The sequence below is a fragment of the Armigeres subalbatus genome, chromosome 1 (genome assembly GCF_024139115.2).
Source record: "Armigeres subalbatus isolate Guangzhou_Male chromosome 1, GZ_Asu_2, whole genome shotgun sequence".
Classification (NCBI taxonomy): domain Eukaryota; kingdom Metazoa; phylum Arthropoda; class Insecta; order Diptera; family Culicidae; genus Armigeres; species Armigeres subalbatus.
Window position 1 is genome coordinate 111535819 of NC_085139.1, and position 17156 is coordinate 111552974.

At 42.1% G+C, this 17156-nt stretch overlaps 1 protein-coding gene across 1 annotated transcript; it reads left to right on the top strand.

Moving 5' to 3' along the window:
* The first annotated feature begins 4796 nt into the window (after window positions 1-4796).
* On the top strand, window positions 4797-5608 carry LOC134204950 (large ribosomal subunit protein uL24). The gene is made up of 2 exons (XM_062679764.1): window positions 4797-4955; window positions 5068-5608. The coding sequence occupies exon 2, from the start codon at window positions 5072-5074 to the stop codon at window positions 5525-5527; it is 456 nt and encodes a 151-aa protein (XP_062535748.1). The 5' UTR covers window positions 4797-4955; window positions 5068-5071; the 3' UTR covers window positions 5528-5608.
* The last annotated feature ends 11548 nt before the right edge of the window (window positions 5609-17156 follow it).

A 17156-nucleotide genomic window follows, 5' to 3' on the forward strand; every position in this document is an offset into this window, starting at 1 on the left:
GAAGGTAATATTCTGCTGTGGTAGCCTCTTTTCAATTTGTGTGGTGTGTGGCTTGTGAAACAGCCAAGCGTTGATCCAATGATTGAACGGTATTGTGACAGGATGCCGGATACTCTGATCTGATGAATACACTATAGACCATCATTACAAAGTCCCCGGAGTGTTCCTGTATTGCGACTTGACTAATCGCAATAACCTTTCAATCATTGGACCGATGTCAGTTGGTGGTGATTGGTCCCTATAGATATTGTGCCTATCTATGCTCGTATCATGATATTTAAGTTCAAATTCTGCCGTTACAGTCGCTTTCAATTTCATTGCGTTCAAGGCTTTAGTATCACGAGTGGTAAGCACTGTTTATGTTACCAATCATGAAACAAACCCTAACAGAAATGACTGTTAAGAGCAGGTAATACATTGCATTTATCCCCGATCATTATGGGCAGATGACCACGTAGCGTATTTTCAACGCCACGTGCACGCAGTGTGAAAATAATCCAGGTAGAGATCAGCGCGGGTAAGCTTTTTCCCGATTCACACTTGCGTTTTTAATTGTTAAAAGACGCTACGTGGGCATTGAGCCTTACATGTGGAGTGAACAACAATTATTAACTAATGCTTCGTCGAATCTCGCTCTTGCTTTGCATCACCACTAAATGGATTCATTCTTTCAATATAATTTACAGGTGGAGTTGTTGAGTGGTCAGCTGTACGAAAGGGGTCCTGTAAACGCAGCTTATGCTTGCTACTTTTCACGCTCAGCAATGGCGGCGAATGTGGAAAAATCTTAGGAAAAATACAGTACATGTTCTTAGAAGATTATAAAAAGCTATCTTCGCTTATAAATAAAATATGACAGAAAATTTTTAGTGTTGGCTCATTGTATTTAAAAAAAAAATAAGAAAAAAAGCAAAATATTATCCTACTGAAGTTTGTAAAATAATATTATACGTAGTATAATACAGTAATGGTATAATTGAATAATTATCGCACAGCGTTTAATGTGGATTAAAAGCTGAATCGTTGAAAAATCATACTACTTATTATCTTTGTTGAATATAATCAAAACTCGAATGATCGCATGAAATAAAAAATGAAGATAAACTAATGATTCATGGTAAAATTGCTTTGCAAAAATACATGAAAAAGTTTATGTTTTTGAATGGTAACGATACTTAACAACCCATTCAATGTATCATCCAAAATCAAAATATTATAAGGGCTATCGTAAATATCATTCATGGTATAATTAGCGTACAGTATTTTCTATGATTCATCTAAAAATTCAACTAAAATTTCTTATACTCAAAAAACGATAACTAGAAAAATAGTTGTATAATTTCATTTTATTCGGGATTTTGCTCCATGCAGATCAGTTGTCAAAATTCTGCTTGGTAATATTGAACAAAATTCCGTAACCTCTCTACTTTTTAAGTGGATACTGGGCTTTAAAAATAACCCTACTACGGAGCATGGTTAGATTTAACAGCTCGATGGTTAAATTTTGTTGGAGAGAAAATTGGCGCCAAATCCATTTTGTTCCAAATAACGATCAATCTGTCAAAACTCAAATGGGTCGGCTTCGGGATAAAATTTTAACCACGATAGACGAATCCAAGTAAAAGTAAGAATAAGACACACGACGGTGTTAACTTTGACAGATCCTGCACCGCAGCATAGGAATCATTTTGAAATGCTTATTATAAATTCAAGACAAATTGTAATTAAAATCTGATTGATGTACGATACGGAAAAAGTTTTGAAGTACTTATTCGGAAGCTTATCTAATCTTTTTTTGTATATTTTCCAAAAATGTATCTATCATAAACTTTGGAACTTTTTCCGTATCATACATCAGTCAGATTTTAATTACAATTTGTCTAGAATTTATTATAAGCATTTTAAAATGATCTTCCTATGCTGCGCTGTAGGATCTGTCAAAGTTAACACCGTCGTGTGTCTTCTTCTTATTATTACTTGGATTCGTCTATAATAGGAAAATAACCGTCGAACTGTCAAATTTTAACTAAAAGTTTAACGAATCGGTGAAATCTGAGAGGTGGAATGGTTCACAGCCTAAAGCCCCAAACGCAATACAACGGAACGGCGACGGAAACGGAAAATTTGACAGTTAGCCTATATATTTTCTGTCAAATTTACCGTTTCCGTCGCCGTTCCGTTAAGGTGCCCTCAGACGTTGCAAGCAAATCACTCGCAACGAGCATTTTGCTCGCAGAAAGTGACAACTGTCAAAATTTTGCCTGTCTGACTACACTGAAAGTGATTGCATGCAAACAAATGAAAACTCGTAAGCAAACGCTCGCTTGCAATGTGTGACTGCTAAGCGTTAAACAATTTCAACTCGCAGAAACGAAATTGCACTTGCTAGTGCAGCACTAGCAAATTTTTCGCTCGCAAAAGTGAAAACGTTTTCAGGTGGCAGTGTTGCACTGCAAAAATAGGAATGAAATTAGATTTTGTGGCTGAAAAACAAGTTTTTCGTTTTTGTTTATATTTGCATGAGAGTAAATCTGTCATTTGCTTAAAGTAAAAAACTGCTATGTGTGACTGCAATTGCGAGTGCTCTCAGAAATCATTCGCTCGCACGAGTGATTTGCTTGCAACGTCTGACGGAGCCTATTGCATTTGGGGCTTAAGGCTGTGAACCATTCCACCGATTCGTTTAACTTTTAGTTAAAATTTGACAGTTCGATGGTTATTTCGCCGTGGTTAAAAATAACCCTGCTCCGGAGCATGGTTAGATTTGACAGTTCGATAGTTAAACTTTGTTCGCGAGAAAATTGGCGCCAAATCCATTTCGCTCCAAATAACCATCAATCTGTCAAAACTCAAATGGGTCGCTTCGAAGTTAAATTTTAACCACGATGGGAAAATAACCATCGAACTGTCAAATTTTAACTAAAAGTTGAACGAATCGGTGGAATGGTTCACAGCAAGGGGTGGGACGCTGAGCACATTGTGCCATGCACACTTTTTTACCGTGCTTTGGAACACTGTTAATCCGAGGAACAAACAATTCACAAATTGTGGCACACTGGAGGCACACTTTTGACATTGACATTTACAGAATGTCAGAAACCGGCAACCTTGCCAATTAATGTCATTCTTCTCCCGCCTTTTCTTCCAAGCGTTCCATCTCGTTGAAAATATTTTTGTTTTGGACAACAAGCAAAAGATATTTTCAAAGCGAATCGTTGCAGTTTCTATGCAAAAACGGACGCAAGCATCAATTTGTTCAGACTGATGGCATACTAATACCCGAGATAATACCTATAAGATATCGAAAATATGAATAATCACCTGTTGGTGGTGTAAGCTTGCGTGGGCCTGAGAAAGACAGTTTTGATTATGGAAAAGGAAGGGTCGTTTTTGGAGTTTGTTGTTGAGTTGTTCAATTGTGAAACACATAATTAACAAACCACCGGATCAAGTGTTAGATATTCTTCTCCCGTTTATATGTGTATTTTGAAAGTTGTTCGCTACACTGAGAAAAAATTTATAGTAGAAACTACCATTTTAGGGGTAATATTGAGAACAGTACCGACGTTTTTCAACCGAAGTGCCAATCGTCTTAAAATAACTAAAATATGGTCTATCTTACTATGAACATATTATATTCAACCACTTACATGGTTATTCTTACTGAAAATATAGTAAAGTTGTGTAGTAAAATCAACTATTTTGTTCGAGTCTATGCTAAACAACAATTTTTGTGGTGAAATGGAAAATAATATCAATCAGATTTACTACATTTATGGTAAAATTAAGCGATTTGTCCCTTCAGTTGAAGAACGTCGGTACTGTTCTTAATTTTACCATAAAATTGTAATTTCTACTACAACGTTTTTTTCAGTGTAGGATATTTATGTACATGAGGAAAAATTAAAAACTTTAGAAAACCGGAATTGGAAAAGAAACGACATTGAAAACGCTTTAGAAGTTAGCCCATTTGCAAAGTTGATATAGACGCAAAAATGATGTCACATGTTTTAGGGGGGGGGGGGGAGGTCTAAGATTTTGTGACAGTACATGTACTAGGTATACAAAAAAGCGTGACAGAGGGGGGGAGGGGGTCTAGGAATCCCAAAAAGTAGTGGACGTCATATTTGAATCGCCCCTAAAGCAATATTTATGTTGAAGTCTCATTTATAACAAACTTTTACAAGGCATAGAAGCGAAAATAGTTGCAAATTCATAAATACATATATGTGAGGATTATGTCGGTGGTTGTTGAATAAATTTAGCACTCGAAGGAAATGTAACAAATTTTTCATAGCCAAAAAATCCTGAAAAAGACAGCAAAAAAACGGCGAATTTGTGCGGATTTAGTCATCCTTTTCTCTGAATGTGTCGTTTTATCAGGGATTCTTCAGCTTGGATAAACTTGCTATTCTCCTCGTCAGCACCAGCAGCCGGAATATTATGCGCACAATTTTGCCATTATAAACTCAATTATAAAGCGAAGAAAAGCTGGCTCAATCACATGCGACATAGTTCCTGTTGAATTGTTTCCGCATTTTTCCAAGCTAAATTGAATCCATTGATCTGGAATTCAAACTATATGAACATTTTCTTCTGATACACTCCGGTTAATCGATGAAAATTTCTCCGATTTGTTTTTATACGTTTGACAAAAGTCAGCTGAAGCCAAAGAATCAATTATTGAGCGAATAAAATTTTTTGACGGGAAAGGTCAATTCTGGGTGGGTTATAAAATACATTATACCCAAGATTTGGGTACTTTTTGAGTACTTTTTAAGAATATAAATTTTGTTTCTTTACTATCCTGTCCCCCGATGTTTTGCTCTTTTTCCGAACCTCGCGCTGACATCACTTTCATCGAACTGACAACTTGTCACATTTCCAGCCTTCTTTCCTTCCGACATCTTGAACTACGTAAAACACGCGTTTTTCGGGTGTTGAAATTTTTTAATGTAAGTTTTGGAAAATTAGTGCCTGAAAATAGTGAATTTTGTGCTGAATCAAATAACACCTAGTGTCGCAACTTCATAGTAATGGATTTTCTCGGTTTCCGACCCTTTTCAGCAAGATGAAGCTGAACAAAAATGTTTCCTCATCGCGTCGCAAGAGCCGCAAGCGGCATTTCCAGGCCCCTTCGCACATCCGCAGGAAGCTGATGTCGGCGCCTCTGTCCAAGGAATTGAAACAGAAGTACACCGTCCGATCGATGCCAATCCGCAAGGATGATGAAGTGCAGGTCGTGCGTGGACACTACAAGGGCAACCAGGTCGGCAAGGTTGTGCAGGTGTATCGCAAAAAGTTCGTTGTCTACATCGAACGGATCCAGCGGGAGAAGGCCAACGGTACGAACGTCTATGTGGGCGTGCACCCGTCCAAGTGTCTGATCGTGAAGCTGAAGATGGACAAGGATCGCAAGAAGATCCTGGATCGCCGGGCCGCTGGACGACGCGCGGCACTGTCTAAGGAGAAGGGCAAGTACACCGAGGAAACGGCCGCGGCTTCCGCCATGGAAACCAGCTCGTAAACTTCCGGTCCCCGCAGACTACTGTTGCTTTCGTTCATGTGTAAACAATAATACCGAATAAATTAAAAGAGGAAAAACTTGGAGGATGTTGCCGTGTTTTGGTATGGTTTATGTGATTGAGAAATCCATCATTCTTCTTACGTCGAGAGTGGACTGGTAAGTATATTTTTTATTATTTTGCATAATTTGTTATTGTTTTATACAAACGTTAAAAATAACATTCCATTTTTCATAGAACTATGTATGTGAAAAGTGTATTGTGTTTGTATTAGGTTGTTGGCAAACTGAGTTTTTTTTTATTGCTTTACAAAACAATAACAATATTAAAGCTATTTCAAGACTTCTTTGATAGTATACAAAATGATTTAGAGGACACCAAAGAAGTAGATTCTATTGAATATTTGCCGAATTTGGAAGTGTTATTAAAGGTGACTTGATAGGTACTAGATTAGGGGTGATCGGGGCAATATGGGCCACCTAAGGTAATCGTTCCGAGAAGCGCTGAAAAGCTCAAAAACATCGGTCGAATGTAGTTGTTTTTATACTAGAGAATGTTACCCTTCATATTACGTCGATGAATGACGAAAAATGCGTTTGGAAATTGTTGGAATGCACTTTTGAAAATGTATTGATTTCAATGAGTGTTCCCGACTATACGGGGCAATATGAGCCACCATTTGGGACAGTATGAGTCACCCTTCCAAAACCTTTATTTAGGCGAAAAAAGTATCGTAATATGGAAGCATATTATGATATTCCTACAACAGTTGAGAGTTTTCCATACCAAATAAAATGAAAAAACTGCACAACAGTGGACTGAACTGATTTGCCACTCTTCACCGTTTGAACAGCCACATTTCAATTGGTCAATGGTCATTTTTTCTGTTTCTGTCGCAGTAATGCGCTGTTGTAATTTTTCCGTAATGAATCTTACATAGGGGAACAGACGGCTTTGGCAGGTTTTGTTCTATTATTGGCAGAGGGGTTTTTGTCGACCGAATTTTATGAAATTTGGCCACAATATTCTTTGATATGCAAAGAATGTTTGGGCCAAATTTGAGCATAATCGCCGTCATTACCCCTATATGATAATATTCTTGTATTTGACTACTGAAATTTGAACTTGTTCGCATTTTAAGGCCAAATATCTTGTTCTATATATGCAGGTACAGGGGATGGACAAAATAATTAGGATAGGCAAATTTTGGGTAAAATTAGATGAGTTGTAACTACCTTAGTTATCATCCGATTTTGACAATTCAGGCATGCCTGAACTAGAAAATTAATGCAGTTTGACGGTATGTCCATGGAACCGACTATGGCCACCGAATTCCGGAGATATTCCGGGTTTTTCGGAGGTAGGTTCAAAACCGTAAATTTGAAGTGGATATTAGGAGAAGTTGTGGTTAAAAATTGAATAATATTAGTAACCACAAATGAAGTAGGGCTCTTGCTGATTGGAACCATATATTGAGGTTTGGAATTGGACCAGAATCAAGTGAGATATGGTCATTTCTTTATATTCGGTTCTGATCGATACTTATCAAAGGGGTCAGGCCACAACTTCATTTGAATCTCGCTTTTTGATAGATGGTCCACTATGATTTTATTCTAGAAGGCCTCTAAAGTGTCAAGAATGAAAAACCAATTGAATAAACGGATCCTGGAGTCGCTGGGATGTCCCCGGGGAACCTGTGAATGGGGACATTTAAGTTTTAGCACCAAAATCAGTCATTCAACGGCTCTTTTTTCATGGTTTTCGATCAGGAAGCGAAGTATGAATATAAAATGGTCCATTGACGGCTCTGACCGCTTCCAGGATCTACGGATTGGCCCCGGGGAACCTGTGGAAGGGGACATTTTAGTTTTACCACCAAAACCAGTCGTTCGACGGCTCTTTTTTCATGGTTCATGGACCTATGGATTGGCCCCGGGGAACCTGTGGAAGGGGACATTTTAGTTTTACCACCAAAACCAGTCGTGCGAAGGCTCTTTTTTTCATGGTTTCCGATCAGGAAGCGAAGTATGAATATAAAATGGTCCATTGATGGCTCTGATCGCTTCCAGGATCTACGGATTGGCCCCGGGGAACCTGTGGAAGGGGACATTTTAGTTTAACCACCAAAACCAGTCGTTCGACGGCTCTTTTTTCATGGTTTTCGATCAGGAAGCGAAGTATCAATATAAAATGGTTCATTGACGGCTCTGACCGCTTCCAGAATCGACGGTTTGGCCCTGGGGAACCTGTGGAAGGGGACATTTTAGTTTTACCACCAAAACCAGTCGTTCGACGGCTCTTTTTATGGTTTCCGATCAGGAAGCGAAGTATGAATATAAAATGGTCCATTGACGGCTCTAACCGCTTCCAGGACCTACTGATTGCCTCCGAAGAACCTGTGGAAGAGGACATTTTATTTTTAGCACCAAAACCAGTCATTCGACGGCTTTTTTTCATGGTTTTCGATCAGAAGGCAAAGTATGAATATAAAATGGTCCATTGTCGACTCTGACCTCTTCCAGGACCTACGGATTGGCCCCGGGGAACCTATGGAAGGGGACATTTTAGTTTTAGCATCAAACCCAGTCATTCGAAGGCTCTTTTTTCATGGATTTCGACCAGGAAGCGAAATATGAATTAAAAATGACCATTGACGGCTCTGACCGTTTCCGAGACCTACTAATTGCCCCCGAGGAACCTGTGAATGAGGACATTTTAGTTTTAGCACTAAAACCAGTCATTCGATTATCGATCAGGAAGCGAAGTATGAATATAAAATGGTGCATTGACGGCTCTGACCGCTTCCAGGACCCACGCATTGCTCCTGGAGAATCTATGTAAGGGGACATTTTATTTTAAGCATCATAACCAGTCATTCGACGGCTCTTTTCTAGTGGTTTCGATTAGGAATCGAGAAATGAATATAAAAGGGACCATTGAGGGCTCTGACCGCTTTCTGGACCTACAGATTGGCCCAGGAAACCTGTGGAAGGCGACGATTTAGATTTAGCACCAAATCTAGTCATAGAACGGCTCTTTTTTCATGGCTTTGGATCAGCAAGCGAAGTATGAAGTAGGCAGGTTCCCCGTGAGCTATCCGTAGGTCCAGAAAACGATCAGAGCCGTCAATGTTCCATTTCTTGTTCATACTTCAGTGATGGGAAATGTACAGTAAAACACTGTGATTATATGAATATTTACATTTTATCCGATCAAATTTCATGCACCAAACAAACTGAAACAGTTTTCCAAAAAAATGTACGCGACATTGTGACTATTTTTTTTGCCGATGAGACAAACTGTTTGTTTGCTTCTGTGTGATAGTCTCGTCCGTCGCATTCGCATGGCAATGCATGAGTTTTTTTGTTTCGGCTCGTGCGCAGCGCAAACAGAACAGAATCGAGTTCAATTACCTGTGGCGCACAGCCTGGAAAGAGTGCTAGCCACAGGTACTGATTTATTAGTTCTAATCTTCAAAATAAGCAAGGAGTAATGAAATGAAAAATCGACACCAAAAAACGGTTATACGTTGTGAAATTATTGTACAAAAACAATAATTGTGGGGAGAGAAAACAGTAAAAGCAAGTGCTGACTGTTGTCTGCTTGGCAGGGCTGCTGCTGCGGCTGCCGTGGTTTTGTTTTTCTGTGACTGCATGGCTGAATGATTAATAAAAAAAAATGTCAACCGTTCCCGTCCCTGCTTCTCGTTCTGATTGAAATATATGAAAAAAGAGCCGTCCAATGATTGGTTTTTGTACTAAAACTAAAATGTCCCCTTCCACAGTCCCCCGGGGGCAATCCGTAAGTCCTGGAAGCGGTCAGATCCATTAATGGTCCAATTTATACTCATACTTCGCTTTCTGATAAAAAATCACGTAAAAAAATCCATCGAGTTATTGGTTTTGGTGCTGCAACTTAAATGTTCCTTTCCACTGGTTTTCAGGGGGAATCTGGTAGGTCCTGAGAGTGGTCAGAGTCAATGGTCAATTTTATATTCATACTTTGCTTATATTAAAGTAGAGCTGTCGAATGATTGATTTTGGTGTAAAAACTAAAATATCCCCTTATACAGGTTCCTCGGGGCAACCAGTAGGTTCTGGAAGCGGTTAAAGCTGTCAATGGTCCTTTTATATTTATACTTTGCTTCCTGATCGAAAACCTATAAAAAGAGACGTCGAATAACTGATTTTAGTGCTAAAACTTATATGTTCCCTTCCACAGTGTTCGGACGTAATTAAAAACCCAGTTTTTGAAGCAGCAGTTTGATGATATTGGCAGCTCAAAACTACAAAAATTCATTTTATTAGTTTTAAGATATGAGGAATAAAGTTTAATGAACTTATACATAAATGGTATTTTCAATGTTTTTATCTATCCGAACAAACGTCAGTTTTTATCTCGAGGGGCGATTTGTCACTCACCTAAATATAATTCAATTAGCAATTGCTTATTGCAAGAATTCTCACCCAGGTACTTACAAATCGATTAAACTTTACATCTGCTCTAAATTTACGAATTGTAATTTGATCGCAATAAAGATATTAATTTTAATTAATGTTGCACTTTCGTTCTACCATACGTAAACAAAAAAGGCTTCACCACACAGCCCGGAAACGGTCGACCGCAGTACTCCTTTCTCCCGCAGTTAGTTGAAACGCAGTAGTCTCACTTTTCAACGGGGCCAATGATTTGACGGCTACCGTCGGTACTCCTACTATCGGGCAGCGGTGCTAACAATCTCCCGCCCGTAACTCTGGTCTAGGCTCGGTTCCTTGGACAGATTTACTACCGAGTTCCAGCACCGCCAATTTGGTCACCGGTCGACGCAGCACTTTCCGATTGGTCCTCACCAATGCTTGGCGAATTCGACCGTCTCTTCCTTGAATCAGCTGCTCAATGATTCTCCTAGTCCAGCTTCTCCGATTGCCACTATCTGTAATGTAGACCAAATCTCCTACAGCGATCGGTTGGCTTTCGCCATGCCACTTAGTGCGCTGATTTATGTTCGGGATGTATTCTTTCACCCACCTTTGCCACAGCACAGTGGCGTAGCCAGAAAATTGGTCTGGGGGGGGGTTTCCTGAACATTTTTTTTTTCGTAAAAAAAAAATTCTTCCTAAAATGTTGTCTCTGGGGGGGGTTTTATGCCCAAAACCACCCCCGTGGCTACGCCACTGCCACAGCAAGTCTGCCAACTGCTGTGAACTTATGTATTAGTCCCTCAGAGCCTTGCTTGGTCAACTGCGGCTGGCTCCAATTTGAGTTCATTTGCTGGCAGTCCTCGAAGGAAATGATTTGGAGTCAAAGCTTCGGCTTCCGCTGATTCTTGTGGCACATACGTCAACGGTCGTGAATTAATCATCTCCTCCGATTCGGCCAAAACTGTCAGAAACACTTCATCCGTTAAACGCCTACCGTCGTCGAGCGCCTTCATCGCTTCTTTTGCAGAACGCACCAGTCGCTCCCAACTCCCACCCATGTGGGGAGCTGAAGGCGGGTTAAAATGCCACTGTGTTCTGGCATCTGTGAACTCTTCCGCGCAGGCAATGTCAATTTGCTGGCCCAGCAGACCAAACTCCTTGCTGACGGCTTGGAAATTTGTCCCATTATCAGAAAAAAACTCCAGCGGAACTCCTCGTCGGCATATGAATCGACGAATCGCCATAATGCAAGCCTGACTGGTGAGGCTATGGGCGACTTCCATATGGATAGCTCTTGTGGTGAAACAAGTCAACAGCGCCACCCATCTCTTCTCCGACCGTCGTCCTACAGTCACGCTGATTGGCCCGAAGTAGTCGATCCCTACAAAGCTGAACGGCCGCATATTCGGGACAAGTCGCTGATCGGGCAATGGAGCCATCCTCGGGAACTTGGGCTTGCACTTGTAGACTCGGCACCATATGCATTCCCGTATCACCTGCAGCACCGCTGCTCGCACGTTCGGGATGTAAAAACGCTGACGCACCTCGTATACCACGGTTTCACGATTGGCATGACCAAACTTCTTGTGGGAAAATATCAGCAGCTTCTTAGTAATATCGTGGTTTTTGGGTAGTACAATCGGGAATCTCAGTTCAAACGGTATGAATTCGGCGTGAGCAGACCTTCCTTCCATTCGGATATGACATCGTTCTCATCCATCATCGGCGAAAGCTTGTGTAGTGGGCTACAGCGTTCTAAAGAGTGCCATTTTTCGGGGGGCAAATTGCGATTTTTTATTAGCGTTTTTACCTCATCCGCAAATACTTCTTGTTGAACTGCTCTCCACAGATAATTCTCAGCTAGCAAATATTCTTCCCTCGTTAGTGGTGTTATTACTGCATCAACTGTATCGTTCACTATTTTGTGTAAGTGGGGTGTACTTGGCAGCGCGTCGATCGGTTGGTTTATTTGCCTTCTTCGACAATTCGATGCAAATCGTTTACAGCACGCTATTGTACGCACTAATATTGCAATTTGCAAATAAAATTAGCATTGCAGACAACCTGCAAGCAACTTGCACAGGAACGAGTTGTCAAAATTCATGCTGATTCGTCTGTTTTAGGCGTGTTATTCATTGGATTCACGTTAGTTTTAGCTTGATGTGTACATCAGAGCAGTGGTGCTATCATATTTTACTTACTTTTCAGGGGAAGTATGTCAAACATTGGCACTTTATTTATTAGTTTTATGATACTCTCCTGTAAAAAAATAACTATTTCTATCACAATATCTCAAATGTGGAGTAAGAGCTTATTATATTTTGCTTAAATAGAATGACAAATCAAAACGACTTCAACTATAACATAATCTTCTTAAAAGATAAAATAGCCAGCAACACTGTATGCAAGATCTTTTGCATGTTTGCTGCAACTTCGTGCATTTGGCGAACTCAACGCAAACTGCAATATATTCCACGACAAGAAGCGAGTACTGTCAATAAAGCTGTCCTTCATTTCAATTTCGTGGAATAAATCTTGCGCTTAGTTTCATAGAGGCGTAACTGTATTGATCGATTTCTCTTAGCCGATTTTATATTTTGTTAATAACTCAATTGTTTCAAAAGCTACAACCGTGATTATTGATTCTGGTGCAAGATACAATCATCCTTTATCACACCAAACCATAAAATCATCGATAATCTAGCTCAATTAGCCACAATAATAAAAAGAAAACATCGACGAAGACATATCGATCAATACAGTTACGCCCCTATGAAACTAAGTGCGAGAAATGTACGGCTCGAAGCTCCTCCATTGGGTTTGGTGCTATTTTTTTCATTTGGAGGCCAAAATTTTTCTGGGCGATATAGAAAATTTGGACCGTTCACGTATTCTCCACTAGGATCCAGAGGTTGCCCAGATTTCCACTTGGTCAGAATGTCGGCGATATTCATCAGGCCCGGAACCCAACGCCATTCAATGACACTCGTCCGACTCAGGATCTTGCCAATACGGTGCGCCACAAACTGTATATATTTCCTGTGGTCCGAGTGAATCCACGCCAACACCGTCCGAGAGTCAATCCAGAAAACAGTTTTTGTAATGGGAATAGAGTGACCAGCTTTGATCGTAACTGAAAGTCTTGAAGCTAGTTCCGCCGCATTTAGTTCCAGTCTGGGGATGGACTCATGTTGCAACGGCGCCACTTTTGTCTTAGCGGCAACTAATGCATTCTTGGGTAGACCTTCGATCACCGTTCGAAAGTAGGCCACACAGCCATAGGCGTTTTCGTTTGCATCTGCAAAAATATGCAGTTGTAAGCCGTCACGATCCATCGGCCTCGCCGACGAAAAGTAACAGCGAGGAATTTTAAGGGATTCAACAGCGGGCATAGCAGCTGTCCAACGATTCCACTTCGTGGCAGCTTCATCAGTAATTTTCTCATCCCAGGTGCAACCAATACGCCACAAATCTTGAAGCAGAAGTTTTCCATGAATAGTAAATGGGGCCAAGTAGCCGTGTGGGTCAAAAAAAACTCATGATACAGCTGGCGACCTGGCGCTTCGATGGCCGCTGAGTTCCAGTAATGAATGGTTCCAAATCTTCGCGCAGCTTGGCCGAGAAAACGAACACATCTTCAACGGGGTCCCAAGAGACCCCGAGAATCCGCTCAGTGGTGGTAGTTTTACTAGATGTGAATCGGACCAGTTGCTCTTTTCTGGGCTCACCCAGTTTTTTCCAAAAAAACATCTGAATTTGACACCCAATTGCGGATGGGGAATCCGGCCTTCGAGTGGATCATTCTTACTTCGAGTGCGCGTTTTACTGCCTCATCGATGGTGTCGGTGCTATCTAAATAATCGTCGACATAATGTTTGTCGACGATCGCTTGTACCGCTTCCGGAAACTGGTCGGCAAACATTTGCGCATTCTTTTTTTTTTTACGTGCTGCGCAGAGCACGGCGAAGACGTTGAACCGAATGTTGCTCTGTCCATCACATAGGTTTGGGGAGGACAAGAGGGATCGTCGCGGTACAAGAACCGCTGCGCTTGCTTATCACTTCGTTTGATCAGGATCTGGTGATACATCTCCGCGATATCACCTCCAAAGGCGATTGGCCGCTCGCGAAAATGGTAAAGCACAACAGGAAGATTCACTAGTAGGTCCGGGCCTTTAAGCAATGTCGAGTTTAGTGACGTGCCTTGAACCGCTGCTGCCGCATCCCAGACAAGGCGAATTTTGCCTGGTTTCTTCGGATTCAGAACCACATTTAATGGAAGGTACCACGTTCTGCCTGGTACTGCTTCCTCTAGATCTTGAGCCGTGATTTTGTGGGCATATCCCTTTTCTAAATATTGCTCAATAAGCTTGGACACTTTGTCTTGCAACTCCGGGTTTCTGATTAGTTTCTTTTCCAGGCATTTCATTCGTTTGACCGCCATGGGGTAGCTGTCTGGCAGTTGCGTATGATTTTCTTTCCACAATAGACCGGTTTCGTAACGATCTCCCTTTCGGACGGTAGTTTTCTCCAGCAATTCTCGAGCAGATATACCAGATTCCTCAAGCGTGAAGAAGTTGTGAAGTAATTCGTGAAGTTCCAAATCAGCAGTATGCTGCACGTCATGATGACCGAAGAACCCAGCCGTCTGGTCAGTTTGTTGCTTGGGACCATACACTGTCCAGCCGAGTTGTGTCTTCTTCTTCTTCTTCTTCTTCTTCAATGGCTCTACATTCCAACTGGAACTTGGCCTAGCTTTTCAACTTAGTATTCTATTAGCATTTCCTCAGTTATTAATTGAAAGCTTTTCTATGCTCGCCATTGCATGTGTATGTATCTTGTGTGGCAAGTACAATGGATACACTATGCCCAGGGTGTCGAGAATGTTTCCAACCCGAAAACATCCTAGACCGGACCGAGAATCGAACTCGCCATCTCCGGATTGGCAATCCTACGCCTTTGCTCGCAAGGCTACTAGAGACCCAGACCCCAGCCGAGTTGTGTGCGTACGGCAATTGGATCACCTGGGTTTCCGACACGAGACTCCAAAGGCGCGTACACGTGTAGATGTTTCAGTCCAATAAGTATTTTCGGTGAACCACAGCGATAATCTGCAACCGGGAGATCCTTCAGATGACTGTACTTGGCAGCAACTGCGCTGTAGTCCAAGGTCTGCTTGGGAAGTTTTAGTTGATCAACGGTTTGCACGTTTCTCAGTGTGAACTGTTTTGTCGAGTTGCATCCCGATATTGACAGGTGGACACATCTCGAGTCTCGTTCCATTCTTGTTATACCGGCAGTCCACTTCACCAACATCGGCTGCGGTACTCCTTCCAACTTGATCTGCTCAGCCACTTCTTTTTCCACTAATGAGTAAGAAGCACCTTCGTCAAGAAAAGCTATTACATCAACAAACCGCTCGCCGTTAGATAGCCTGGACCAGACTGGTACCATGCGAAAAATTACCGGTTGATTTGACTGTAGATCATGGACGTTGCAATCCGTTGTTAATGGGGTCGCTTGACGCTGATTTTGGGGTGGATGAAGCAAGGGATGATGACGTTCCTGGCAGGTACCAATGTTGCATTTTGTCTTGAAACGGCACCGTGCTAGCCCGTGATCGTTTAGGCAAATATTGCACAACTTCCACTTGCTGACTTCCTTCATTCGTTGATCCCACGTAAGCTTGCCAAATTCGTCGCAGTATCGAATTCGATGATCTGTTCTTTGGCAAATTCGACAGGGTTTGCGACTGTCCGCTTTGATGTACGATTGTGTCTGGGGTAACGTTGCCTTAGTTCCGCTTGTCTGCAGCTTCTCCACCTCACCGAGGTGCGTGTGCAGATAACCTTCCTGATGGTTCTCTTTCCGCTTTTGCTTGTCCCTGCTGTCGCGTCCACCATAGTCCAGCTGCATTTCGGTGAAGAGCGTCACTTCACTGGCATCTGAAACTATTTCGGAAAGGAATTCCGAAAAGGTAGGTAGCTAGTGTGACTATCTCCTGCTGACGTTTGTAGCGCACCCAATCGAGTTTTGTGCTAGGAGGTAATTTGTCCACAAGTTCCTGGATCATTGTAGGATTAACCAGGTGGTCCAAAAGTCCCGCTGCAACCAAATGATCACTCAGTTGCTGCACAACGAGGCCAAATTTAATGAACGTCTGGAGCCGGTCGATTCATGGTGGATCTGCTTTCCTTGCCTTTACCAACAGAGTCTGAAGAAGTTGTTCCGGTCTGCCGTATAGTTTCTTCAGCGTCTCGATGACCGATGGCACCATGTCAGGAAGCAAAAGTCTACTCCTCACAGCTTCAAGTGCCGGGCCCTTGATATTCTCCTGCATTCGGCCCAGATTCTCCAAATTCGACCAGTTGCACGCTCGATTGATGTTGTGCCAACTGCTAAAGAACATCGGCCACTCTCCAGGCCTCCCGGTAAAACTAGGTAGTTTTTGGAACGGGCCTTGTCTAGCCGCTAGATTAGCCTTTGTAAGCTTGGCAATAAGTACTACCCGTCCTTCGTTATTATTATTTTCATTATCGCTCTCTTCTGAGCCACTATCGTCACGCGACTGACCCTCGTTTGCAGCTGGATGGTGGGATTGAGTATTTTTCGCCGTGATCGTATCGGTAGCTTTTCTCGACAACGCATCCGAAATTCGCAAAGGGGTTATTTGAGATTTCGGAAACTTATTTCCAGGACCAACGGGAGTGGAGTTCTTTGGATACGAGCCACGGTGATCAGCGATTGGTTGCTGAACTTTCTTGTCCGGTTTTCGCATCGGATCCGCAGAATTCTTGTCGCTTTCTTCTCCGTATTTTGTCCACAGTTGCTCCTTCATTTTTCGGAACTTCTCGTCGGCCGCTTTTCGCATCTCCATCATCTCTCGTTCAAGCTCTAGTTCCGCCAGACGTCGTTCTTCTTGACGCTCCAACTCCCGGCGGAAGTTCCGTCGCCGAATCTCCATCATCAATTCCAACTCCTTTTTATGCTTTTCGTCTGCTACTTTCTGCTGCTGTTCGTTCGCAATCCAGTTTTCATCTTCTTGGAAGTCGGAATCCACAACTTCGATGACAGAATTTCTCTTGCTGTTTCTACCGCCAGCAGCTCCATCGTCCGTGCCGCCCGTACAGGCCTCGCAATTCCAGGAAACATCGTGTACCTCATCCGAGACACCCGCACAGGAGAAATGAAACCAGCGGGTACATTTCCCG

Coding starts and splice junctions, on each gene's coding strand:
- LOC134204950 (XM_062679764.1), top strand. CDS start 5,072: ATGAAGCTGAACAAAAATGTTTCCTCATCGCGTCGCAAGAGCCGCAAG.